This window comes from Olea europaea, chromosome 1 (assembly GCF_002742605.1).
Source record: "Olea europaea var. sylvestris chromosome 1, O_europaea_v1, whole genome shotgun sequence".
In the NCBI taxonomy this organism is placed as follows: domain Eukaryota; kingdom Viridiplantae; phylum Streptophyta; class Magnoliopsida; order Lamiales; family Oleaceae; genus Olea; species Olea europaea.
The window spans coordinates 14,102,327-14,130,325 of NC_036237.1; the positions used below are offsets into that span (position 1 = coordinate 14,102,327).

Genomic DNA, 27,999 nt, shown 5'->3' on the forward strand with positions numbered 1-27,999 from the left:
AACTCCCTGGATCTTTCAATTTTGGAGCTTTCTCTTAATCTTGGCACTGCACTCCTCTGTTAGCATAACTGTCTCGTGATCTCCTAGCTTCCTTTTGTTTGATAGGATGTCCTTCAAGAACTTTGCATAACTAGGGATCTGAACAGTGCTTCAGCGAATGGGATGTTGATATGGAGCTTCTTGAAGACTTCAAGAAACTTCTTGTATTGCTGCTCCATCTTTTGCTTCTTCAGCCTCTATAGAAACGGCATGGGTGGCTCATATGGGTTCACAGTTGCAGTCTCTTTGTACCTTGAGTTTCCTTTATTTGCACTCGGTGTTGGCTCTTTTGTCTGCTCTTCTTGCTCCAAAGTCTCTTCTACTTCAGGAGATATCTCTTCTCTGTTTGCCTCGGGGTTATTCACTTGTCTCTCAGGTAATTGCACTCCACTTCTCGTTGTTATAGCCTTTGCATGCTCTTTGAAATTGACTTTTGTGTTACTTGGCAAGCTGCCTGGTGCTCTACCTGTTAATGCAACTGTCATCTGTCCCATCTGAGTTTCCAAATGCTTGATGGCTGCATTCTGGTCCTGAAGAGTGGCTTCTGTCTTCTTCATGAATTGGTTGTTCGCCTCCTCATATTGGTTGGTCTGTACCATGAATTTTCCGAACATTTCTTGCAATTGAGGCTTCTTCTCTTGCTGTTGATATTGCCCCTGTGGCTTATTCTGATTTTGGTTGCTCCAAGAAAAGTTGGGGTGCTTTTTCCAGCTTGGGTTGTAGGTCTCTCCATACGTGTTATTCTGTTGGCGTTGTCCCCATTGAGCAAAATCTGCTTGCTCTTTTCCTTGTGCCAAAATTGGCCATTCTGCTGTCACATGCTCAGCTCCACATTCCTCACAATTTGCCTTCTTTGTCTGCGCTGCGTTAGCTGACTGAGTCATGTTTTCCACCTTCTGAAATAAGGAATCAATCTTAGCGGATAACGCTGAATATACATCCACTTCATAAACTCCTGGTGTCTTCTTTGGTACTGCTCGTTCCATGGTCCACATTGCTGAGCTCGTAGCCATTGTCTCATATAACTTCAATGCTTCGTCAATTGTTTTCGTGGACAATGACCCATTAGCCAAAGAGTCAACCATGCTCTTGAAAGCTGGAAGTAGCCCCGCATAGAAATATTGGACCCGACGTCCTTTGCTAATCCCGTGGTGTGGACACTTCCTTAGTAGATTTTTGAATCTGTTCCAAGCCTCATTGAAATTCTTAGATTCACCTTGCCTGAAGATAGATATGTCGTGCTTTAGCTTTGCTATCTTAGCCGGTGGGAAGAACTTAGTATAGAACTTCTGAGTTAGGTCATTCCAGGTAGTAATGCTGGCTATCGGCTGAGAATCAAGCCATTCAATCGCCTTGTCCCGCAAAGTATGTGGAAACAGTCTTAATCTTATGGCGTCGTCAGAGATTCCTTGATATCTGAAATGCTGGCACATCTCTAAGAAACGCGAGACATGCGTGTGCAGATTCTCTTCAATTCTTCCATAAAACTGATGTCCGTTCTGGAACAGTTGTATCACATTTGTCTTCAACTGGAAATTTAGCTGCCCGAACGGTGGATATACAATGCTGGACTGTCTTTGAATGATTTGAGGAGTCATGAACTCTCCAACGAGCATGTTTCCTTCATCTTCTTCCCCTCTTTAATTGTCTTGTACAACATGATTGTGTTGTACATTCTCCATCTGATTTCTCGCTGCTCTGTTTTCTTTCTGCCTTCTTCTTAAGTTTCGTTCGATCTCTGGATCGACTGGGAGTAATTCTCCTTCAGCAGATCTTGGCATGTACTTCTGCAAGAGAATTCAATTTAAACACTTAAATAACTAAAATAAGCACTTAAGTAATAAAATTAAATAAGCAATAAAATAAAATGAACTAAAATAAAATTAACAATAAAAAGTTCGAATTAGTACTAAATTGAATAAAATTAAACGAATACTCAATCCCCGGCAACGGCGTCAAAAACTTGTTCACGAAATAATTCTTTCGATTTAAAACTACCGCAAGTGTACGGATCGTGACAAATAATAAAGTTGATTTTTAAAAGTCCGAATATCGTCCCACAGAGATTGAGTAGTTCAATTTTATATAATCTAGCCTTAACCGAGTCTACTTGAGTGAAAATATGGTCCAAATGCAAAAAGTCGTAATTTCAATTAAAAAATCCTAATTTCTCAATTAGGAACCCTAATCTCGAAATTTCTCTAATTAAACGACTCAAACACTCAAGTAAATGAAATTATGCAAATTCAAAAGCTAATTTATGGAAATGAATCAAAGTAAAGTCACTAGGATCATGAATCCCCAATTGAAGCTATAAAAATCCTAATTTCATAAAATCAATGACCCGATGGAAATTTGCCAATTCAATGTTCCTAAATCTATCCAACATATTCTCTCGATATATATTAGACCTATTCTTGCACACCACCAGCCTATATCTCTATAGATGATGCAAATATATAAGAATGCATGTGATTTTGTGAACAATTAGAGAATTGCATAAAGCATAGGGGTATATCTCTATCCCCTATCGGACCCTATGTTGATTTACACCTTATCGAACATATTCCACTTCTCTCGAATGTAAGAAATAAGTCATCAACACTCACACAATCATTGGCCACTAATTGCGGAAGAAAATCAATGCATATAAACCAATCAAATTGTCCAAACGAGTCTTTATATTAAAATCATGAAATATGAAATTAAAATAACAAACAATGGTTCATCGATCACCTAGTGAATTGAAAACCTAGCCTAGAATATTCATAATTACAGAATAAAAAACGAAATTAATAAATTGAAAGAATAGCACCCGTATGAAAATTTCTTGAAATCTTGAATAAAGCCTTGAAAATCCGCTTGAATTCTTGTGGAATCGGCTTCAAGATCGTGTTTCTTGCCTCCAAAAGTTGTAATTTTCTTCTCCCTGGACGTTCTCTCCTATTTCTGATGCATTTTGGCTTTTATATCATGTCATCACGGAACCCCGAAAGAGTTTCAATCAAAAATGCAAGTTCAGAATTTTTTTCATTTTTTATAGCCATGCGGCTGCATGGTTCAAGTGAAATGGCCCATGGAATCCCTGCAACCTTTTGTGCGGCCGCATGGTACAATTCTGTGAGGCCGTAAGGTTGTAACTTCAACTTTGCTATTTTGGTCCCTGAACTTCGTTTTCTCTTTTCTTAATCTCTTTTCTTTCTTTCCCTTGTTCCATCATCAAATATTGACTCCTAATTGACGTTTGGGTCAATCAATTCCTTGATCACTTGCTCGGCTCATCTTTTGATTAATTACAATTTAGTCCTTCATTTTTCACTTTTCTTCAATTCAGTCCAGTATTACTTCTTTCTTCCTCCGATCATCTTGTATCGTTCTCAAGCTCATACTTGGCAATTTTCATTCTCGTTCTACACTTTAGCTCAACTTTCCAATATTTGCACCTTTGGTCCCCGAACTATCGCTTTGTTTCGTTTTGGTCCTTTTTCTGCTCTTTTCTTCTGAATTCCATATTTTCCATAGAAACACCTACATTGCATGAATTTAACGAGATTAAGTCATAACTCAACTACTTTGTCCATGTTTAAGTCATATTTGTGAGCTAAATAAGTGTGTAAAAACACACTTATCAGTATGAATGCAGTAAAGAGCATTTTTTCTAGCCAAATTTTTTCTTTTGATGCAAGGAATTGTAATTTTGTTATATAACATGTTTCAGCCTTATTTGATTCTCACTAGATTACTTTTGCCCTAGTTGGAGTGACAAAGGTGGAGAAACTTTTCAGTTGAAAATTTTTGATAGAGAATTTGGATATTGGATGTTGCTGTTGAAGAGTTGAAATTTATGTAGAGGAATTTGTCTACAGTTGGAGAATCTTTGAAGTTTGTACATTGCAGTGAAATTCTGTCAAGTTAGAGATTGTTAAAATTAGGCGTAACTCGAGTTCTATTCGGAAGCCCAATTGAAAGTTGGACTTGAAGAGATCAAATAATGGACAAAGGAGAAAAATCGTCGCAATTTCGTTAGCTAGTTGCTAAATTGGCTTTCGAGAGACAACATTAAAATTTCTACAGAGGCTTTGTGTCCACCTAGCACTTGAGTAGTGGAGCTACAGCTTGCCTGGCACTCGAGCGGCATAGTTATCCGACCTAGACCCATTTCGTATTTTGACTTCGTTTTAAGCATTCATTTCCATCTATAACTCTACTATTTGTGTTTGGACATCCGCTGCTTGTTTCATATATATTTGGCTCTTTTCTAAATTTAATTAAGGGTGTTTAACCTTATAGTAAGTTAGAAATATTGTAAATACAAAATCTTTGTATTTTTTTACATATTATAATAAAATCTTCATTCTTTGCAAATTATATTATTATTATTGTATTTTTGTAATCTTTATTTCATATTGTGCCTATAGTCTCATATTTTCTCCAAAAACTTAGTATTGGATTAATCCAGTCCCAGTTTTTCACACAACACAAGTAGTAGGCTATGAACTCGTACAAGGTCCATTAACTCTATTTGGAATAAGTTGGCAATGACTATGTAAGCGACAAAGCATGAAAAATTGCATTACACTCTTTATGGCTTTCTTTTGGCTATAAAGGTAAGTTAATTGATCATATACTTAAACATTGCTACTTATTCTAATAAGTTGGCAATCGACAAAGATGTCGCACCCCAAAACTTATAAAAAATTATTCACAACCCATAAGGTATTCGCATATATGCTATGAGATAGTATTTCACAAGCTGCTTGTATGTAATGGCAATATGCGCATCTTTGTTGCAGCTAAAGGTATTCACTACCTTGCACCTAGCCTAGGGTGAGGTTGGACAACAATGGTGGTTTGAATTGAATATATCGGAGGTTAGCCTAAATGACAATTTGGGTTTAAAGGCTCGTGATTGGCATGAGGAAGAACTGGTCTAGGATGAAGTGGTTGAGGATGTAAGTATTGGTCAGGATATAGACATTAGTGGAGAGTTTGGTAAGACTAAAGTAAACATTTAAGAAGGACGACCTATAGGGATGGAGAAATGCATCTAGAAAGGCATGAGATCACAAGCACATTATGTTAATTTTGATCGACCTACGTAATCAGGGCGTACATGACCATTGATGTCTATTTTTCAACAGGTTTTGATATGCTTTCATCACTGGTCGATCACCATACCACCAGGAAGTACACATATTCGCCTCGCATCATATTCCTCCACCCACTATTGAGAGCACAACTAGATCCGAGATGTCAGAATTGTTGATAGAGCATGACTCTAAGCTTTTGAAAAAAATTGACAGTAGGAATGACTTATTGCCCCTGTTTGAGCCACATTATTTTAAAAAAAAATACATTCTTCAACAGTGATTTGATATCATTTCAATCACACATTCTTCAATAAAATAATATTACACACAAATCTAAAACTTTTCCTAATTTTTAACCGCACACTTTTCATTGATTTGATATCAATAATGCATTTTTTTCCCTATAATGTGGCTCAAACAAGCCTGCCCATTGTAAGCATACTATGATGAACTAATAGGTGTGGAGCATAAGAAGAACGAAACAAGATATTCTGAGTTGATGACAAATATGTTGTGAGAAAATTGACAATAGCATCGACATCTTATGAGTATAAAATAATTAGATGATAGATGTGGAGCATAAGAAGAACGAAACAAGTTATGTGGAGTTGCAGACAACTATATCTAACATTGAGATTATTATGCATCAACTGTTAATAGGCAGGCAATCAGTTGCAACTATAAGCACAGTTGTTGTTACGTTGAGACCCGCAAATATATGGGATCGTTGTACAGGGAATAGAAATAATGAGTTTCAAGTTTATCGTTCCCACGAGAAATAAGATTTAAAATGTAGTTCAATAGTTAGTATTAAATTCGAGTGAGAAGTGATAGCAAAAAAGTGATTTCGTGATTGTCTATACTACTTCTACTCTATACTAATAAAGCAACTAAATTGTGGTTTTATCGAATATGCTTGTATTGGATTCATGAGTCACCCTATTTCCATCTATTTCAATTATTAATTAATAATCTAGTTAATTTTATGTATTTTTAACAATCGATAGCGCAAATATGTTAAATGCTCTTTTTCAAGATACACCAACGTATGATTAAGATGACCTGATCCTGTTCCTAGTCTGAATTCATATGAAAATCATACTTTTAGTTTAGGTTATCTTCCTAATTGCACATACCATAGATATTATTCAAATACCTTTTGCCACGTGTTAATTTTACTGTTTTCTAAATTTCTTGTGAGTATTCTTACACTACAACAAGTAACTAACTATTGAGTTGATGCCCAAACAATTAAATAATGCAATGGAATGCAAAATACAAAAAGAAATAGCAAGAAGTACCTAAATTAAAGTCTAAAATTAAAATAAACAAAAATAGGATTCCTCAATCATCCAATACAATAAAAAAAAATTAGCTAAACATGTTTCTAATGATAAAACAACAAGAAGAATTGAAGAATATCACCCAAAATTTATAAATATAAGATTGAGATGTTACGGTCCAATTCTTGTTCATGATTATCAATCCTAATAGTTGATTCTTTAAATTCTTGATGTATAAGATTCAATCGTTTGTTAGATTTGTTCACCTCATCAACTTATAATGGATTTGCCCCTTATTCTTAAATGATTTTACGATATGGACTTAATTTGAGATTTTAGAAATCCTTCAATGGCTGCCCATCTCTTGTATTTTATATAATGAAATTAGGTTAAAATTCACGTCCAAATTGCCTTCAAAAAGAGTTTCAATCAATAAGGAAAATTGTCTTCGGGCGTGCATATTTTTGTCTCAGCACAACTTTCAGTATTTTTTTTCATAACTTTCCCTCCTAATATTCGATTAAAGTGATTCAAAGTTCGTTGGAAAGATAGCTTAAAGGGCTACAATTTTTTTTAGAGATAGAATTTTTCCAATTCAAATATTTACTATTCCGAAAATTGGTCTCAATCTCTGGTTGAAATTTTGGAATATCCTTTTAGGTTGGAAATTGATTTGTAAAGATCCTTTGATTGTATTTCATTCCTTTTGACTTTTTATTGCATCCAATTGATCTTATGAATCTCCAATTATCAATTTAAAGTCCTTCACAAGTTTTGAATATCACATTTTAGTCCCCCAAACTTTGAATTTTGCCATTTTTATCTATTTTTCGTTTTTATTCCAATTCTTCACCCTTACATAACTGTTTCTAATAAAAGTAATAAATAATAAATTAGTCACCAATATGTACAAAGAATAGTAAAATATCATCATTCAGGACCTTGAATAAGTGTAGAAGCTATACTTATCAATTGTCGTGGAAGGAAATGACATTCTATCGACGACTATAATAAGATGGAAGAGGAGGATCATGATAGAGGAGGATCATGATCATGAATTGGGCTTATATTTCTAATAATCATTTTTCCTAAATAAGCCCAATTTACATGATTTGTGTGTCGTCATAATGATGCCAACTAATGTCATTTTTATATCTGCAAGTGTACGGATCGCAAAACGTAATAAAGTGGACCCATGAGTTTGGATTGTCGTTCCCATAAATACTATACTTCAGCACTTAATTTAATTTTTCTTCAACCACTATTCGATGAAAGCAAATAAAAATTTGTATGGTTTGATTTTTAATCTAAATACGTGAAAAACAATTGGATACACACAAGATTGGTTTAGAAATTAAATAATGTTTTCGCCTGTTAATCATATTTATATCTTAAATTAAGATTCATAAAATCTAAAGTAATGTTTGGTCGAATTCTCCAATTGTATTCAAATAACCTCTCTCGAGTTTTCATTGAACATATTTAACTAATTCAATTTCATATCTCTATGCAAATCATATTTATTTAAACGAATTCTTTATCCTAATAATTCAATTTTGACCGCAATAATTAGTATAGGTACCTCTACTTAAACCAATTTACCGAATTTTATTATATGGTTTAAATTATAAACTCACTTCTCGATTTGTAAATGATTTACTAAATTATTAAATTAGTGATCAAGTAATTTAAGGTATTAAATTCATATTCTAATCAACACGAGAAAAATAAAAAACAAAAATCTTAATTAAAAGACATAAAAGATCCCAATTATGTTACATTATTTATCCTAACATGAGATTTAGCTATTCATAACGAAAGAGAAAAAACAATAATTCGTCATAGAATATATCACTGGATTTGTAGTAAAGATGTAAAAGAAAAAATATCAATCTTGTACCAAGATCTTCTTCCTCTTCCAATCAATACTCTAAATGTTGAATTGGTTGTTGATTTCCCCGAATCTTCTCTTCAATCTCAAAGCGTATTTCTTGCCTCTCAATGTATGAATCTCTTTAAAAGTGTGAGAAAATTGTATTTATAGGTACCTTCCCATGTGTAGAAAATAGGATTTTCTTCTGGACTTCAAATGGGCCAAAAAGCGCCTAGTTGCGTCATTCGACGGCGCCGCAATGCCTAAGGTACAATGTCGCGGCACCACCTCCTAGCTTCTCCTTGCGGGACCCTAAATGTAGCACCACGGCACCACAACTCTGTTTGTCTCACTTTTTTTGGGTGCTTCTGTTTCGCGCGTGTTAATTCACTAACAATTAAAGAGGATCAGACGATTGTGTAAAAGACGAAACCTCTTGAGACAAAGTCCCAAAAAGGGGTGTTCTTTTTATTGGCGATGAACTTTACAATTGGAAACGAAAAACAACGTGCCTCCAAGGGGCGCAAGCACACGAGTTACAGAAAAGGAAGTGTTTAAGTCTAAAAGCTAAAGGAATGAAAATTACATATTCTCTGTTCGAGAGTTTTGGATTCAGTCCTTTGCTTCTAAGTTCTTTCTCCCTTTTATACTTCATAGGCGATCCATTTGTGATTAACTGCTCTAAAAAACTGTTTGATCGCCCTATAACTACCCACTTTCTTTGTAGTGGCCATTTTGTCATGAAACTGTCCTTTTAACTGCTGTCATTATCTTGCATCGTTCAACCGCTTTCGATTGAATCCCTTGAGTCGTGGAACGTGATAAGGTTATTTTAGCAACTGCCTCAATAACTGCATTTCTTGATAATCATAATGCGTTATGTTTGTTGATACCTTGGGCGACTTGAAGATTTGGGCGAGACTCTGGGCGACCGTATGCCACTCTATTCGTTCAGATTCTGAGCGACTTGCAAACTTGGGCGATGGCGTTACCGCACTATTGGGCCCCTTATTTGGGCATTCACCTTGATTCGTTCAATTGGATTTCGTTCTTTGTGCTATCTGATTTGGGGATCCTCCAATTGGGCTTTACTCTCTGGGCTGTTCGATCTGGACTGAATTTTTATGTGTCAACAGCTTCAGCACTACTTGTCCAACAATTTTGCTTTACCTTACTATCTACAATTTCTTTTTAATCCATACCAATAACTTTAATTGATGACATTTTTCGTGTCTTTCACCGTCTCAACAATCCTATAAAACAACATTAACAAGGACATTGAAAACGTTCAATACTTGTAAAATCTAGCTTACAATCAGTTAAAATTGGCTTAATAACAACACTAAATGTTAGAATATAACAAAACCATGCTAAATACTTCAATTTATATATTGCACATTTTTATAAATTTGAGCCTCTTGATTTTGGAAAATACATGTAGTCAAAACAATATGGAATTGATCAATTTGCTTACATGTAACTTTAGAATTACATCGTTACCTTCTTCTTCTCCTTAGTTTAAATATCAAGAAATCAGTATGGTGGATTTGTTAGGCTCTCTACATATGTTATAAGAATAATGTTATTTGTACATATGGAATTATGTAATTTTTTATATATAGATGATGTGTTTAAAAGAGAATGGGGGAGTTTTTTCTATTTGATTGAATAAATTTTGATCCAACTTGATGCTCTTTAGTTTCAATAAATTAATGTCGTGGAACAATTGGCATAAATGATCGCAACCAATAATATGGCGTTAAATATTAAAAAGAAATAAATTTAAGTTAAATGGACCTGTTTGTTTAAAGGAGTATGGCCCTATGAGAGTTGAAAGCTTTATTCTCCCAACTGGGTTCCTTTAACATTTTGAGAGCTTCCTTAGATCAACTTCTATTAATATTTCATTTGTATATTAGATTATTACGGAGCTCTTTATGTATAAGTTGCATTATTCGTCAATTAGTTTACGTCACTAGAATGATTTAAAATAAATGTAAAATTGTTTTAGAAATTGATATCATTTATGGCAGCGAAATTATTTCTTCATGGTTAGTTATTTGAAAAGCGTACAACAGTTGACTCTTCGCCCCCGTTTCGTCCTCATTTTGGAAATAAAAATGGGTGGAATAGTATTTTTTGAAAAATGAGTGGTTAAAAAAAAAAGATATTTTTTTGATTTATGTATAATATTATTTTACAAAAAATTGTGATCGAAAATAGGATGAAGAAAAATGAAATGGGGCCAAACGGGGGCTTGTTTAGCCCCGTGGGTTCCAACTTTGTTTGAGGTTGCTGCATCAAGAATTCGAATCCTGAAATATAGATTTAGCTCTTAAGTAAGTGCAAGTGTATAAACGACATTCCATTGTCTGCCCTATAGGCATAACCTGCTATTTACATACTCGCCGTGGAACCTGTTCAACCTTTAATTTATTTATGTTCGTTCATCTTTCTTCAAATCTGATCCAACTTTGGGTCTGAACGAGAAAACTGAAGTCTAATTTTTGAAAAATAATAATAATAAATAATATATCCAGAAATAGTTCGGATTCCGGTGGCACCCCACTGCTGGGTTATTCGAATCCATTTCACGTTTTATGTCTGTATTAAAGTTTAATTTTCTTGAGGAAGTTGTTCAATTTTTACTATTGGATTTTCTGGCATTTGATTGTGCATATATCGTTGTTGTTATTGTTATTTCTGACGAAATTGGATGGGATCGAAGCCATGGCAGCATCCAGCTCCGACGTATCGCGCTTTAGAGACCTATTGGGACAGCGATGAGGACGCCCCCGGACCTCGCTTCAGCCACACTCTCACCGCCGTTGCAGATACCAAAAACCACGGCCCCCGCATCATCCTATTTGGAGGCGCCACCGCTATCGAGGGTGGCAATGGCGGAGCCCCTGGCATCCGTAATCCTCTCTCGTTGTGTTTCTATTTGATATTTTAAACGAACTAGGAGGTGCCATATATATATTTTTTTATTTATTTATCATCATCATTATTATTTTGTAAATTTGGTTTTCCAGGGTTAGCTGGAGTTACGAATTCTCTTCATTCCTATGATGTTCTCACTAGAAAATGGACCAGGCACGTCGTGTTATAACTACTGCGACTTGCACGTTCTGTTTTTCTAATATACTCTAAATTTTGTAAAAGTTCATTTTGCAGTGTTAGTTGTTAATTGGATCATTTTTTTGTTTTCCCAGACTCCAACCGGCTGGTGAGCCGCCGTCTCCTAGGGCTGCACATGCAGCAGCAGCTGTTGGCACCATGGTAGTGTTTCAGGTGATTGGAGAGCAAGAAACTGCAAAATTTAAGCAAAGCCTGCAAAGGTCTGATTTTTTCCCAAAGAAATTGTATACCAAAATTTAAAATACATGGTTTCTTTTGTTGCTAGGGTGGGATAGGTCCTGCCGGGCATTCTACTGATGATTTGTATGTGCTTGACTTGGCCAATGATAAATACAAGTGGCACCGGTATGTTTTTACGACATACAGATGCATTTACTATCCTCTATATTTTGTTGGTCTTTTGACTTGGTTGTCACTGTTTTGGACTTTAGAGTTGTTGTTCAAGGACAGGGTCCAGGGCCGAGATATGGCCATGTCATGGACTTTGTGGCACAAAGATACCTTGTTACCGTTAGCGGCAATGATGGTGAGGCACAGCTGTCTCTTTTTATCACCACTTTGATGTACTTCTTCATTATATAGTTTGTTTTAAGAGAGAGATCATCCACACTTTTAATTATATAATTGAAGTGCTACATGTAACTAGTTTTGACTGGATGAGAAAACTTCTTTTTGGAAAGTAATTACACCATTGATGAAATCTCAACTAGCAAAATAAGTATTTTACATCATTCATAAAATCTCAATTTGTAAAATAATTGCGAATACCCATTGAGCTGAGCTGGAAATTAATTAGGCTTCCTGTGGTTCTGTTAAAACTTCACCTTCATTATTATTCCTGATCAGCGTTTTAGGGCCTGTTTGACCTTCAATAACTTTTATTATCAGCATTTAGATTTGGAAAATGCTATAAGCGCTAGTATTGGAATAAACCAGACCTTACAAAGTGTGAACTAACCACTTCATCCTTAAGGCCCAGCCAACAGAAGTAATAATATCCCACTCAACAACAATTTTACTCTTCCCAAGTAAAAAATTGTTCTAATCTATCAATCCATCAACTGACAACTTGTCCCCTCTGGCCAACATTTCACATCCGTCAACCCAACCCACCATGCCTAAATACCAAGACAAATCACCTCCCTGAAAATCCTGAGATTTGGCCCCCATCGATCATTTACTTCAAAAAAATTGAAAACCTGAATCGCAAGGAACCTATCTTGATCCGAAGTTCCCACATATGCATGCAGCAATAAACATTTTCAAACAAGTCATATTATTTCTAAATAACTGGAGTTGAGGAAGGTCCTGGTAATTGGGAGGTGGGTAGGTAATGTCACGGTGGTGCTTGTTAGGGTTGTGGAGGGGTTGCAGATGCTCCCCAATAACACCCCTATGCCTACTCTTTTTAACTTGTAGCAAATTCCTGCTACTCTCCAAGAATCTTATTTGAACTCTTTTTGGTTCATTACACAGATCAAAATATTAATGCATCTAGCTTTCACATATATATTTTTGTTTATGATTTTACACTTGGGAAAGATAAGAGTCTCGTGTTAAAAGTTTGAATTCATGTAACGTCATTTATTATATCTTGAAATGCCACACGTGACCATGTGATAATTGGGTTCTCTAATTAACACGGTGATGAGAGATCCGGCCACATTACCTAAATGTGAAATCCCTAAAGAGAAAGTAATTTATTTTTTTCAGAGTTTAACATCATTTTGTTAGGTTGTCAATTAGAAAAACTCCATAGCAATAGCATAGTTCTCAGCAACAGAAAGTTGGAATTCTTAGATTGATTTAAGATGCAGGACAAGCTTGATGCACAGATTCGTACGCTTGAAAGGAAAGGTCACCTGGCTTGATTACGAAGAAGAGGCTGTCTCAGATCATAAGAGAATCGAAGCCCTACGGCTACAACGTAAGCTAGCCAGATGCCTTGCCTCATAAGGTCGGGAAGAGGATGAAGAAGGTAAGGGAGGGACGATTGAAGGTAGGGAGAGTGAAGGCTTGGACGGAGCCGAGCTGATGTTCAAGAGAAATGAGAGGAACCACCGCCCTGAGAACCTTCGAGTTCTAGAGTAGAACCTATAGAAGGGCTTTAGCGTTAGAGTTTAGGAAGGTCAAAGTGGACACCGATGGGATAACTTTAGGCGCTGTTTGAGCCGCATTCTTTCAAAAAAAAAAATACATTCTTAAACTATGATTTGACATCATTTTAACCACACATTTTTCAATAAAATAATATTACGCGCAAATTCAAAACTTTTCCTCATTTTTTAACCACACATTCTCCATCAATCTACTATTTTAAAATACATTCTTTCAAAATAATGTAGCTCAAACACACAATTAACGTAAAAATATGCCTGGTTTCAGTGAAAAATTTCCAGACATGCTTCAATAAATGCGGTTTACTATTAGGTCAATATGTCTGTCATGTGTGGATTTGAGCGTGCATGTGCTGAGAAAGTAGGTCAGACTTGTGATATTGGGACCAGAAATTGCTAACTTCATTCTGTAGAAGTAGTGGCTTTTATCCTTACCTAACAAAAACTTCTGTTCATATGCAGGAAAAAGACTGCTCTCTGATGCCTGGATTCTGGATACTGCCCAAAAACCATACATGTGGCAGAAGCTTAATCCAGAAGGTGATAGACCTTCTGGTAGAATGTGAGTACATGTCTATCGTAATTTTAATTGGTGCTGGTGGATTCTTAAATTTTTTTTCCTACCATAATATTCTGGTTGCAAACATGCTTTAATTTTCATAGATGCAAGATTTTCCACTATTACTCGACTTTGCTCTTGCACTGTAGCATTCTTGTACTGTTTTCAATCTTCTGTATATGAAGAAAGTTCATAGTCGGGCCATTTGATTCATTTATTGAAAAACACTGATTGTATATGAGATTGACCATATGATGCTCTTTGGCTCCTGTCTACCTTTTCTTCTCACTGCTCATGTCTGCTTTTGGAGGCAAGTGAAAATATTTACCTTTTCTTCTTGCAAGTCAGGACTTCATATGTGCATTGTTACAGCTATGCATTATTTATAATGTATGACCACCTTCAGCCTCTGAAAACTATTACTTTTCCACAATACTAATTGTCAAGTGGTTGCTTTTCTTTTCACTGTTATAAGAACTCAATTTGTGATGATACTTGAACAGTCCCAACATATCTGTCATGCTGAGAAAGTGTAAATTGCTGTCAGATTGTTTTTTTATAATTATTGACCAATTATTCATACTGAAGTTCTATGCTTGGGATGTCAACGGCCACAATGTTTTTCTTGCTCAAAAATATACTTAACTGCATTATTGTGAATGCAATTTACATATTACAATTTTTATGTTGTTTTTGGTAGGTATGCAACGGCTAGTGCACGATCTGATGGTATGTTTTTGCTTTGTGGCGGAAGAGACACCTCAGGCATGGTATGGTTAACTTTATGTTGGACATTTGAACTGTTCTTGATAATTCATGTTTTCCAGTTAAATCTTACTCCAAAAAGAAAGAGGACTGGCATAGTGGCATTCTGCCAACTTTAATTTTCTAGATTGAACATTTGCTTGCTTAAGATGAACTATGTGCTGTCTAAGTGTACTTCTATTGTGCATAGGAATTGAAAAATGTCCACATGTGCAAAAAAAGTCAGTCCATTCACATGAAAGTTAGCTTTTATTTTCTGTACTTGCATGGTACAGGTTATGGCTGTATGTTGATAGTGCTCATCTTTTCTATGTATCAAATGCAGATGAGCTAGATTTCCATCCTTTTTCTTCATTTAATGAAAGGTATTATTATGAGACTTAGTGGATACTGCCCAAAAACCATACATGTGGCAGAAGCTTAATCCAGAAGGTGATAGACCTTCTGGTAGAATGTGAGTACATGTCTATCGTAATTTTAATTGGTGCTGGTGGATTCTTAAATTTTTTTTCCTACCATAATATTCTGGTTGCAAACATGCTTTAATTTTCATAGATGCAAGATTTTCCACTATTACTCGACTTTGCTCTTGCACTGTAGCATTCTTGTACTGTTTTCAATCTTCTGTATATGAAGAAAGTTCATAGTCGGGCCATTTGATTCATTTATTGAAAAACACTGATTGTATATGAGATTGACCATATGATGCTCTTTGGCTCCTGTCTACCTTTTCTTCTCACTGCTCATGTCTGCTTTTGGAGGCAAGTGAAAATATTTACCTTTTCTTCTTGCAAGTCAGGACTTCATATGTGCATTGTTACAGCTATGCATTATTTATAATGTATGACCACCTTCAGCCTCTGAAAACTATTACTTTTCCACAATACTAATTGTCAAGTGGTTGCTTTTCTTTTCACTGTTATAAGAACTCAATTTGTGATGATACTTGAACAGTCCCAACATATCTGTCATGCTGAGAAAGTGTAAATTGCTGTCAGATTGTTTTTTTATAATTATTGACCAATTATTCATACTGAAGTTCTATGCTTGGGATGTCAACGGCCACAATGTTTTTCTTGCTCAAAAATATACTTAACTGCATTATTGTGAATGCAATTTACATATTACAATTTTTATGTTGTTTTTGGTAGGTATGCAACGGCTAGTGCACGATCTGATGGTATGTTTTTGCTTTGTGGCGGAAGAGACACCTCAGGCATGGTATGGTTAACTTTATGTTGGACATTTGAACTGTTCTTGATAATTCATGTTTTCCAGTTAAATCTTACTCCAAAAAGAAAGAGGACTGGCATAGTGGCATTCTGCCAACTTTAATTTTCTAGATTGAACATTTGCTTGCTTAAGATGAACTATGTGCTGTCTAAGTGTACTTCTATTGTGCATAGGAATTGAAAAATGTCCACATGTGCAAAAAAAGTCAGTCCATTCACATGAAAGTTAGCTTTTATTTTCTGTACTTGCATGGTACAGGTTATGGCTGTATGTTGATAGTGCTCATCTTTTCTATGTATCAAATGCAGATGAGCTAGATTTCCATCCTTTTTCTTCATTTAATGAAAGGTATTATTATGAGACTTAGTTGTCCCAAAAAAAAAAAAAAAAAAGAAAAGAAAAGAAAAAAGGTAAAATAAAGATGAAGCCAATAATGATTCAGATCCCCTCCTTCCGTAACCACTCATATAACAAAATCAATCCACCGCTGTCCCCTCATTATCGCTGCCATTGCAGCCACCATCATTTTCGCAAGTGGTGCTTTCGCAAGCCAAGCCAGGCCAACATGCCTCGATCTGCCCAAGGAGAATTCGACTGCTACCAGAGTGATAGCAGCATGGGATGGGCTGATAGGGACGGTGGACAAGTGGACAAGAAAAAATGTATTTGGGATATGATAATTATGGATATTCTAGTGAACTAATATGAAACGTCGAGGGTAAATCAGCCCTTTTGGATGTTTATGATGAGAAGTTTTGTAGATCCAACGGCATGGTCCTCTGCTAAGTTTCAATACTTGTGAGGCTAGGTGACAAGTTCCAATAGTTCACAGCGTCTCAATGCAAGTACTTAATATATGTTTCTTTGGATGTAAATTGATAATGCACATATTCTTCTTTTCCTAGATACTAAATTGAAGCTTTATGTTGGGGCCTACATTGGAGTGTTTTTGATTGAGATTATATATTGAATTCATGCCTCTGCAGCCACTAGCAGATGCATACGGACTGCTTATGCATCGGAATGGGCAGTGGGAATGGACTCTGGCACCCGGGGTTGCACCTTCCCCGAGGTATCAACATGCTGCAGTAAGTGATTTCCAGATATCTACACCCTAGAATTCATTTCGTAATTATCAAGTCTGCTACAGGCAATATATTAAAATTTAAATTCCTTTTATTCATCCTTAAAAAACTGTCTTGGTTTTTTCTTTCTTTTCTTTGGGAATGGGGCTTAAAGTTTTAAATGGAGAGGAAATTTATACCTGGAGGTTAGGAGTTGTAAGATTATAAGTGCTGATTGGATTAGGTCCTCGGCAGTTTCATTGATGGCACAGTTACTTGTCTTTATTCCCACAAAATCTTCAATAATCGTAATGTTGGGTTTCATCAGGTTTTTGTTGGTGCAAGATTGCATGTTACTGGGGGCGTTCTTAGGGGCGGACGAGCAGTAGAAGGTGAAGCAGCAATTGCAGGTAAGTTTAGAGGCTTTTTTTCTGGTTTGTTAATTAGAGTGATTACTCTTAATGTGAAAGTAATTTATATTTATATTTGAATTGGTATTTCTGTTTGAAGTACTGGACACCGCTGCTGGAGTTTGGCTAGACAGAAATGGGCTGGTGACTTCACGGAGCAACAAGGTACATGCCGAGGATCCCTCTTTGGAGGTTATGCATCGTCATCGCCATGCAGCTGCATCTGTTGGTGTTAGAATATATGTTTATGGTGGTCTTAGAGGAGGTAAGGTTTTAATAGCAGATGCATCCAATCTTCTTTTACCCCTCCCCCCTAACTTAATCAAGACCTGCCATCAGAATCTGGATGATGACAACAATACAAGCAACAACTGCTTGATAACAGCACCTAGCTTTACGATTTTGGGGAGTGAATTTAAGTTTTTCATAATTTTGTATGTAATTTTTCTTAATTAAATGTACAAAAGACAGATTTGTAATTTTCTTTTTGAATTTCAGTTTTTGAAGAAACCACTTCCCAGCTCTCTTTTGAAGGATTGAGAGCAGAGATTTTTATGGAAAAATATTTGCTTTCATATTTCTTTCTAAATCTGACCAGAAACACTTGTGGTGCGTTTGGTTTGCGTTTTCGTTTTCTCTTTTCATTTTTGAAAACAGAAAACGTTTTCTATTTTGAGGGAATATTTTCAAATTACAAAAAACGTGTTTGGTTTGTCATTTTGATAAACGGTTTCACAAAATAGAAAACTAGAAAATGCATTTGGTTTAAAATTTTTAGAAATTGTTTTATGACATTTATTCAATTAAAATGATTATTTAGTAAAGCATAATAATTTTATGTTAATATATTACCAGATAATATATATTTTAAACTTGGTGAATTTACTATTTTTCTTGTTACAAAAATAAAATAATAAATAATAAATGTTTAGAAATTGTTTTATGACATTTATTCAATTAATTTGATTATTTAGTAAAACATAATAATTTTATACTAATATATTATCAGATAATATATATTTTAAACTTGATGAATTTACTATTTTAAAAGTATTGCTAAGCATCCCAAAAAAAAGAAAAAGAAAACGGCATGTTTTGATCGTTTTCCGCGTTTTGAGTTTTTTAACTGAAAACACTCGAAATGAAAAAAAATCTTTTTGAGCTTTCAGTTATAAATTTTTGCTTGTTTTCGAAAATGCATTTCGAAAACGAGTGACCAAACACATTTTGGGTGTTTTCGAAAACTAAAAACAGAAAACGGCAAACCAAACGCCCCCTTAATTTGTAGCTCAAATTTGAATGATATTTCATGGACTTTGTTCATGTGATGGTTAACGTCACTTAACTATGTTTTCTATCTTTTCCTTGTCCTGGGCCAAGATGTCCAATGTCAAAGATGATCTGTTATTTCCATTAAGTTTGAGCTAAAATAGGAAGGAAGCCATCTTGTGCTGATGTGTGAATGCATGATGAGATGTCAACCAGCCCTATGTTTTTTTGTGAATTGTTTGTTCATTGATAACATTTTCATCATTAAATCCTTCTCTTTCCTAGAAAGGTTGGATTTACAGGGCATGGAGACTTGTTCCTAATACAAAACAGAATACAGGAGTTTAAACCACCACAAACAATTCCTTTTCCATTTCATTTGCTAAGATGCCTGTTAATCTGCTGTAGTAATTAATACCTGGTGGAGAGTTGAAGTGTGCATTATATTTACTGATGAAAGTAAACCCCTCCTGTATGTAGACATGAGTGCATAATGATCTTTACATGGTGGTTGGATGACATGGTTGTATGCGGCAGTGTTTTCATGATTACAGTTCGATTTATTATCCATCCATGGAACATCAGCAACAATGTGGGTCTAGAAATTTATGAATATCATAATTTGTATCTTTTTGATATATCCTTTTTATTTTCTGAATTTATTATTATTTTTTTAACTGTTGCAGATACTTTGTTAGATGATTTTATGATCGCAGAAAATTCTCCATTTCAATCTGACATCATTTCCCCAGTTTTAACATCTGAAACAGCCTCAACAACTACAAGTCCAAGGTCAAACCATCCTAATTTAACTTCAGATACTCCCGCACCAACTCCAGATGGAAGACCTGAAATCTCCTTGTAGTGTTTTTTATCCCTGGCCTGCTTTTAAGTTCTTGATAATTAATAAAGATGTTTTCAATCATACAGTGCAAACACAAATTCCATGGAGAAACTCGCTCAAGCATCTGCTGCTGAAGCCGAGGCTGCTAATGTTGTCTGGAGGGCAGCGCAGGCATCAGTTAACCTTGAAGAACCTTCTGTATCAGATAATAATTTGCAAGCTGCAGAGGCCATTTTGGAGGGAAGTGATATCGAGGCTGATGTTCGCCTTCATACTAGAGCGGTATGTTTGTGCACTGTCTTGTATTTGTATTATGGATCTATTTATATCGAAGACATTTTAGCACTATTTTCAAGGCTGCAGGTTGTAGTTGCAAGAGAAGCTGTGGGGAACTTGGGGGGTATGATTAGGCAGTTATCCTTGGACCAATTTGAAAATGAAAGTAGACGAATGGTTCCATTGCATAATGATCTGTCACATCCAACCAAAAAGTTCACGAGGCAGAAGTCTCCTCAAGGCCTGCATAAAAAGGCAAGATTTTTATCTTTGTGCAGTGTTTCAAAATAAAGAGAATAAAAAAAGAAAAGAAATGTTGAGACATTGTTATTCTTGTTCAGTAGATTGTATTTATCTGTGGCAGATCATATCTACGTTGCTTAAGCCTCGAAATTGGAAGCCTCCTGCTTACAGAAAGTTCTTTTTGGACTCTTATGAAGTGGGTGAACTTTGTTATGCCGCCGAGCAGATCTTCATGCATGAGCCCACAGTTCTCCAGCTGAAAGCTCCTATCAAAGTGTTCGGTGATCTTCATGGACAGTTTTGTGATCTGATGCGGCTATTTGATGAATATGGATTTCCTTCCACTGCAGGAGACATAACGTAAGTTCATAGTTGAATCTGAACTGTTACTATCTTTGATTTGTTACCTGCAGGGACTTTTTATCTTTCTTTTACTAAGATAACATACGGCCAGGCTTGTGATTACGTACCTATTAGCCTCATAAGCGAGTGCATCTTTACAGTATAATTTTCAAGTTTGAAATATAGTACTTTGCTTAACAAATTTATCTAATCATAATTTATCAGAAGGGGAAATGGAAGTGTTAAGCTAGTTTCATTTTATCCAAACGGGCATCTCCATACTGCCAAGCCAGCTTAATAAATAATGGTTGAAAGCTGTGACCCTAAATTGAAAACTTTTGAATATCACGATAGGTTTTTCAGGATTAAGGAAGTTTGATAGTCTTGTATAAAAAGAATATTGGCACAAAGCAAACGGCATCTCATCTTGGTGCGATAAAGAGTTGATTTATCGTCTATTATCCACGTCTCTCTATATACTATTTGTCGGTGAAGTTGTATTCCTCATAGTTGAGCTGCTTAGAGTAAGATGGCGTCCAAATCTTGACCCACAAAAGAAAGCCAATATATATGGTGCCGTATTTGCTTAATGGCTTCCCAAGGTAACTTAATCTGTGTTCTTGCCACTAAGGATTAATTAGGCCCTTGTTTGGGCTCCATTTTTGAAAAAATGCATTTTTTCTCTCTTATTTTCAACAATGAAATATCTAACCAAATAATATTACACGTAAACCCAAAAATTAACCATACATTCTCTAAAAAATCATTATTCAAAACACATATTCACCCAAAATCTATTTTTAATGGAACCCAAACAAGGGCTAGATGTCATTTGAAACATCATTTATCAACGGTCAACGTGGTGTTGAAATAAGAAGGTCCAAATGGCAATTAAAATAAAATAGAATGCTTGCCAAACCAAGCTCGAACCAAAATTGCTTTGTTGAAATCGTCAGTTTGGTGCTACATAGACCTGATAATTAAATGGTTTTGAAATAAATCGTACCATTCTAAAATAGTTTGGTTTAGATTTTAAAATTTTAATGGCAGTTTGATACCAAATCGGACCATTTGAAAATAAAAGGTTTTAAAGTTTTTGCCAAAAAAAATTATAATCTTAACCTCTAAAATAAAATATAACTAATAAAATTTAATACAAAGGGGGGAATTTAGTCAACTTTCCATTACCAAATACCAAATAAATAATTAATTAACCTAATTTCATAATCCCATTGTTAAGAATTTCTTTGATTTGGTTAGTATTTAAATTTGTAGTTTGATATAAAAATAAATTTTTTTATCGCCAATAAACTATGAAAATATTTTATAATCATTGAACTAGTGATGAAAAAGTAAACAAGAAAAATATACAGTCGAATCATGGTTTGAAATCAAACCAAACCGTTTGAATGGTATGGTTTATGGTTTGGTTTTTCTCAAACCATTTAAAACGGTTTGATCTGGTAAAGTTTGGCCAAATCGGACCAATACAACCCTATGCTATAGCAACTTACCAAGCAATAAGAATAGCTTTTGAAAAATACTAGTGCACAAAACAGGAAGCTGAAAAGGTGATTCCAGAGGCTTTTACTGAAAGGATATGAGCTGTATATTTATCTTGAAATCAAACATGGACAGAAAGCTATCTACAAGATATCTCGACATAAGGGTAATGGGAAGTAGAGATCAGAACTGAGTTAAGTGTATTAACAATGAAAACTAAAGTCCATGTTATTTAATGAAAGACTGTGGATATTGGGAATTTGTTGAACTCCACTTTAGATAGGAATTTTAATTGTAGTTGAAGGATTCAGTTTTTGGAATTGAGGGAGGCTGTGAAGTGGATGAAGATGAGAAAAATTTCAATCAAAGATTGCAAGTGTTTAGGCGAAATAGGTATTCTATGATTTTCAAAATTGTTCAATGAGATTATAAAGAGTGAAAAATGGATGAAGGATGATATTAAGCTTATTGATAGAGAGAGAGAGAGATTCAATATTGTACACATTAATAGAGTATTAAGCTTATGATACTATGAAATTATTAGAGAGAGTGATTGTGTGACAACCCGAATCCTTAACGGTTCGAGTGTCATTAAACTAAACTAAACTAATTTAAAGAATATTCAGCATAATCATATAAATTATTTAAGTACTTAACAAAATTTAATTAATGTGATGAATTTAATAAATTAACTAGGAACGAGAAATCTTAAAACATTTAAAATCCAATGAAATAATAGTTTGACAACTTACAATTTTATTATTGAAACCATTGCCACCATAAGCCATCTCTGTGTCAACTGCTTCAAATCATCAATTATCTGAAAGTAGAAACATAATAGGGTGAAAATAATTCTCAATAAGCTTGCATGGATGATGAATTCATATATGTATTTCTACGGAAAATTCATAACTTGCATAGGAAGACACGAAAATTAGACCGAACTTATATGGTGCTAAATTCTCGTGCATAGCGCTACTAAACTTAGTCTGTTCTTAATAAAACATACGTAACATGGACCAAACATAACATAGCCGTAGAAATGTTACATACATAAATATTAGCCATCATAAATATAAAGCACAACTTACCTTTTTTTTTATTGGACAATCCAAAATGATAAAATGAGTTATTGTTGAAAAGAGATCCTCGAGCCGAGTGTGGAGTTGATTATTTACCGTGTGATTGTATAAGTATACGACTATATTTAATATCAAAATGACGAGAAATAGAGGAAGTGGGGAGACAAAATTATAGAGGTAAGAGGGAGAGTGTGTAAATAGTTGTTGAGTGCCGGGTAATTTGGTATTGGGTTTGTCTCCTATTTATAATGAAAATTCTTGACCATGTGTAGAAAAGTGACAGGAAATGCCTAGATGCTAGGCATGGTCAATTCTTAAATGTTGTGTTGTCACGAAAATGATAAAATCAATAGCTTAAATCACGTGGTTAAATCAATTCATTTAGCTTAAAACTTGGTGTAAATGATGCATGTGGTCATATCAATTTTCTTTATTTACGTGATCAAGTCAATTACATTGGTTTGAAATGTGGTTTGAATAATGCATGTGGTCAATAATTCATCATTAATCAAGACCAATTAGCATATTTACATATATTTTATGCATGATTTCATCTAATTTTCAAAATAACTTTCTACTAGTAAGGTCATTAGACTAGACCAATAATCAATAAGGTCATTTAACTTTAATGATAGTGCACTTAAGTCCTAAATTTAAATTTAATTAGCTGTAAAATTTCGGATGTTATAGATTCAGCTTATATTAAGGTGTAATTCATAGGTATCGTAAAATTATATCGGCTTTTACTAGGAAAATCCATAATATGAGCCATTTACCTGCTAAGAGATCAATGAAGTATATGGAAAAGAAACACAATTTGCCTATGGGTAATAATATTATTGATATAGAAAAATGTATATGATTGAGTGCCTAGGAACATGCTATGGTGGTTGCTAGAGGAAATTTCAATATTTTATTTAATTGTATGATAGAGTAGTCTTGAGCATGAAATGTTTGGGCGGGAGTAGTTAGAAATTCTCTATCGTTGTAGGAAATTAGTTGTAGGAAATTAGAGATTTGGACGATTACTTTGGAAATTCAAATGTTTTGAGTGAAGTAGAACCAAAAGAGAGTCCATGCATGACATCTTAGTAATAGGAATAATGAAGATTACAGAGGATTCAGGAATTGAAGAGGATGTAAAGCAAATGATTAAAAAATGTTGGATAAAATGCGGAATTGCTATAGAAATTCTATATTAAGAAATATCATTATAGGTTAAAAGGACAAAATTCGTGAACGTGCGATGCTGTTTCGTAGTGAATATTGAGAATGACAAAGTTCTTAAAATGAATTTAGCAGAAATGAGGATACTAACATGGATGCGTGGTCATACTAAAACATTTAAGATAAGAAAAGAGAATATATGAAAACAATTGGAGGTGTTACCAATTGAATATAAATTAAGTGAAGGACGACTTAGCTGGTTGAGACATTTCCTTGCATAGACTTAAAGAGGCTCGTTCGATAGAGAGATGCAACCTTGGTAGAATATGATACAAGCGAGAGTGGAGACCAAATTAAAATGGTTTGTTGTGGTTGTTGAGAATCTAGTGGCTTTGTACTTTCCAATAGATGTGTCAATGAAAAGAACGGATTGGAGAAAGAATTCATGTAGTTGCCCCATTATTTGACAAAAGACTTAGTTCAATCCTGTTATTTTGTAATGTGCACCAAATAGTATGTCCCAAACTTCTGAAGACTCAGCTACAGCTAGCATCCCTCAAGGTCCATAAAAGGAAAAGGAAATTAACTGACCTTAGTAGCAATGTTTCTTCTAACATACCTCCTATAGCTCTCAAAATCATCCTGTGACGTACAAATTTTTGAAAGCATGACACTGAATATGAGGTTCAGTATGGAAATGATTTTACGAAGTAGAATGTGATGCTTGGAGGTTATATAGACGACGTATGTCCTCAAAGTTGCAGCAACAAAATATCATATATCTTTTTTATTTTTGTCTTTCCAGAATGAATTTTATCTAGCAAATGCATATAGCTCTTACTGAATGTAATCATGGTTATGACAGTGATTGGTGCCTTTTAGCGTAAGCATTTAGAACTATATGTTTTCTCCCCCTTAAGATCTGAATGACAAGTGTCAAATTTCTTGTGGAGTCATTTAACAGGTATTTATTTATGTCATTTCAGTTATATTGACTATTTGTTTCTGGGAGACTATGTCGATCGAGGACAGCACAGCTTGGAGACCATCACTTTGCTCCTGGCTCTGAAGGCAAGTAAATTGACTGAGTTATTGCTTGTTCTTAGATTTGAGTGTGTTTGGCTAAACTTAAAACTTGCTTTTAAGCATCTTAATATGCCAAGCACATTAAAGCTTAAAAATGGTATAGAAAAAAACTGGGAATACCTTTTTTGTGATAAAAATGATGGTGGCTTTTTAAAAAAAGGTTTGATCCCTCAACCTTAAAAATGCAACACGTTATTAAAATAGTATGACGGTTTTTTTGGTCATTTACTACATTTACATTACTTCAAAGTAATTCTTTCTCAAACAAAAATTTACTTATAATACTTGACCCTACATACGCACTAAGAAAGTAAACTTACCTTTTTACTTTAAAGTGACTTGCTTTTTTTTTTTTAAGCTTAGCCGGACATGCTTTTATTGAACTTTTTATATACTAATTGTCCTTTCAGATTGAATACCCTGAGAATTTTCACTTGATACGTGGGAATCATGAAGCTGCTGACATTAATGCACTTTTTGGCTTTCGCATTGAATGCATTGAAAGAATGGTATGCATGAGCATCCAAATAAATTTCCTTTTATCTTTATAGACTCTGGGAGTCTGATTAATGATATGATTGATGTGCATATAGGGAGAGAGGGATGGGATCTGGGCGTGGACACGTTTCAATCAAATGTTTAACTGTCTTCCACTTGCTGCATTGATTGAGAAGAAAATAATCTGCATGCATGGTGGCATAGGGAGGTCGATAAACGCAGTAGAACAGATAGAGAAACTCGAGAGGCCTATAACAATGGATGCCGGGTCAATCGTACTCATGGATTTGTTGTGGTATGTGTAACTTCATATCCTTTGATTTAGCTCTTATACAACAGTTTTTAGCACTTTATGTTTTCTTGTAGGTCTGATCCTACTGAAAATGATAGTGTAGAGGGTTTGAGACCAAATGCCAGAGGACCCGGTCTTGTCACATTCGGGGTATGCATTTTATAAGCCACTGTAGAAATGTGGTAAAATCACAATAAATACCTATCTATTTGTTCTAATCTTCTCTGTTTGTATGATATAATTGTGCATGATTTTTAAGAAATCACTTCTTTTTTTCCCCTTTCGATAAAGCGTACATGATGTCTGAACTAGAGTTTCCCGACCAACATAAATTTTCTTTTGGAATCAATTGTGATGATGTTAGCCTATGTATCTCTTATGACTTCATCTTAGCTATTATTATGCAAAAGTATTTGCTTGTCATTACAAGAGTTCACTATGGAATGTTTGTCTGTGTCAAGTGTTTACTTATAACTAAATAATTTTAGAATAAATTTTTTTATTGAATAAAGCTGGAGCTAAGTATGTTACCTTTTTTATATATAAATGTAAGAGTTACTTTCAAAAAGTTAATTGTACTTATTTTTTAGCTTAGCCAAACGTGTGTTCTTGATTTATCCATTCACAGTCTTGATTAGATCCATTTTCTACCATTGTCCATAGTAAAAAATCGTTTTGCTTACTCTATTATCACTCGCAGCCTGATCGGGTCACAGATTTCTGTAAGAAGAACAAATTGCAATTAATCATAAGAGCACATGAATGTGTTATGGATGGATTTGAACGATTTGCTCAGGGCCAGTTAATCACTTTATTTTCTGCAACCAACTATTGTGGTATGCAGTTATACTCTTTAATGTTTTTTTACCTTTTTTCTTCTGTAGCTTAAAACATAGTCTAATTGAACAAATGCATTCAGGAACGGCGAACAATGCTGGGGCAATATTGGTTATTGGTAGAGGGTTGGTTGTTGTTCCTAAACTAATTCATCCGTTACCACCTCCTCTTCAGTCCCCAGAGACATCTCCTGAGCGATTTACAGACGATACGTGGATGCAGGTAACGCTGTTTTAGATTTTTTCAGATTTTCATCAGTGCATAGGGTAGAAAACTATTAGTCGCTCAACTTATGGCTATATGTCCTGTCTCACCAAACTAAATTTTGTTTCAAAGTGGTCACTGAAGTTCGGTTTTCATTTCAGTTTTTCACTCACAGAATCTGATAGTTTTCTAACGGAATGTCCAACATGGAAGACTTCCATGTCAGATTCCCGACTCCTATGTCAGGCATTCCATCATTAAAAAAACTAACGAATTTTAACTAGTAACCATTAAAAAATAAAATAAACAGCTGCAGCAGCAAATTTTAGTGTAAATTTTTGAAACCATCATCCTGTTTGAGTACTAATGCCTGATAATGGTATCTCATAGGAGCTTAATATTCAAAGACCACCAACTCCAACACGAGGTCGCCCACAGCCCAGCCTAGACCGAAATTCACTTGCCTATATTTAACGTCACTCATTGATCCGTGTATATTGTAATGTTGCACGGGAACAAAATTCTTTCGGGGGGACAGTTATTCGATGTTCAAGTTGAAGCCCTGGAATTTATTGTCCACACTGCTGTATTCTACAGATACAAGAAGTGTTGTTTTGTTGTAATACACACTGAGAAGGGTGGTAGGTAAATTGATGGATGATGCAGTTTTTCTGATACTGGAAGAGTATATTGTGGGGGGACATTGTATTTTTATTATAAAAATTACGGAAAAATTAATATAAAGTAATCACAGAAAGATAGGTAAGTTTACATATTTATGT

At 34.8% G+C, this 27,999-nt stretch overlaps 2 protein-coding genes across 5 annotated transcripts; one reads left to right on the forward strand and one right to left on the reverse strand.

Moving 5' to 3' along the window:
• Nucleotides 1-236: 236 nt before the first annotated feature.
• LOC111404711 lies at nucleotides 237-1,472 on the reverse strand. The gene is made up of 2 exons (XM_023033480.1): nucleotides 550-1,472; nucleotides 237-501 (listed from the first exon to the last, which is right to left on the reverse strand). Exons 1-2 carry the CDS (start codon nucleotides 1,470-1,472, stop codon nucleotides 237-239), a joined length of 1,188 nt encoding a protein of 395 aa, XP_022889248.1.
• Nucleotides 1,473-10,673: 9,201 nt separating this feature from the next.
• Nucleotides 10,674-27,993, forward strand: LOC111395110 (serine/threonine-protein phosphatase BSL1-like). 4 transcript variants are annotated; one of them, XM_023021122.1, is made up of 22 exons: nucleotides 10,674-11,203; nucleotides 11,321-11,381; nucleotides 11,501-11,579; nucleotides 11,692-11,771; nucleotides 11,858-11,952; nucleotides 14,006-14,060; nucleotides 15,277-15,321; nucleotides 16,019-16,088; nucleotides 17,087-17,188; nucleotides 17,493-17,574; nucleotides 17,675-17,839; nucleotides 19,530-19,704; nucleotides 19,774-19,969; nucleotides 20,051-20,218; nucleotides 20,328-20,566; nucleotides 25,287-25,371; nucleotides 25,797-25,895; nucleotides 25,980-26,179; nucleotides 26,251-26,326; nucleotides 26,877-27,012; nucleotides 27,096-27,235; nucleotides 27,608-27,993. In XM_023021122.1, the coding sequence occupies exons 1-22, from the start codon at nucleotides 11,002-11,004 to the stop codon at nucleotides 27,689-27,691; spliced, it is 2,634 nt and encodes an 877-aa protein (XP_022876890.1). In that variant the 5' UTR covers nucleotides 10,674-11,001; the 3' UTR covers nucleotides 27,692-27,993. The 4 variants fall into 4 exon arrangements, with proteins under 4 accessions (XP_022876890.1, XP_022876903.1, XP_022876908.1 ...); XM_023021140.1 differs by having other exon boundaries at nucleotides 10,675-11,203; nucleotides 19,530-19,635; XM_023021135.1 differs by lacking the exon at nucleotides 15,277-15,321 and having other exon boundaries at nucleotides 14,006-14,105.
• Nucleotides 27,994-27,999: the final 6 nt, after the last annotated feature.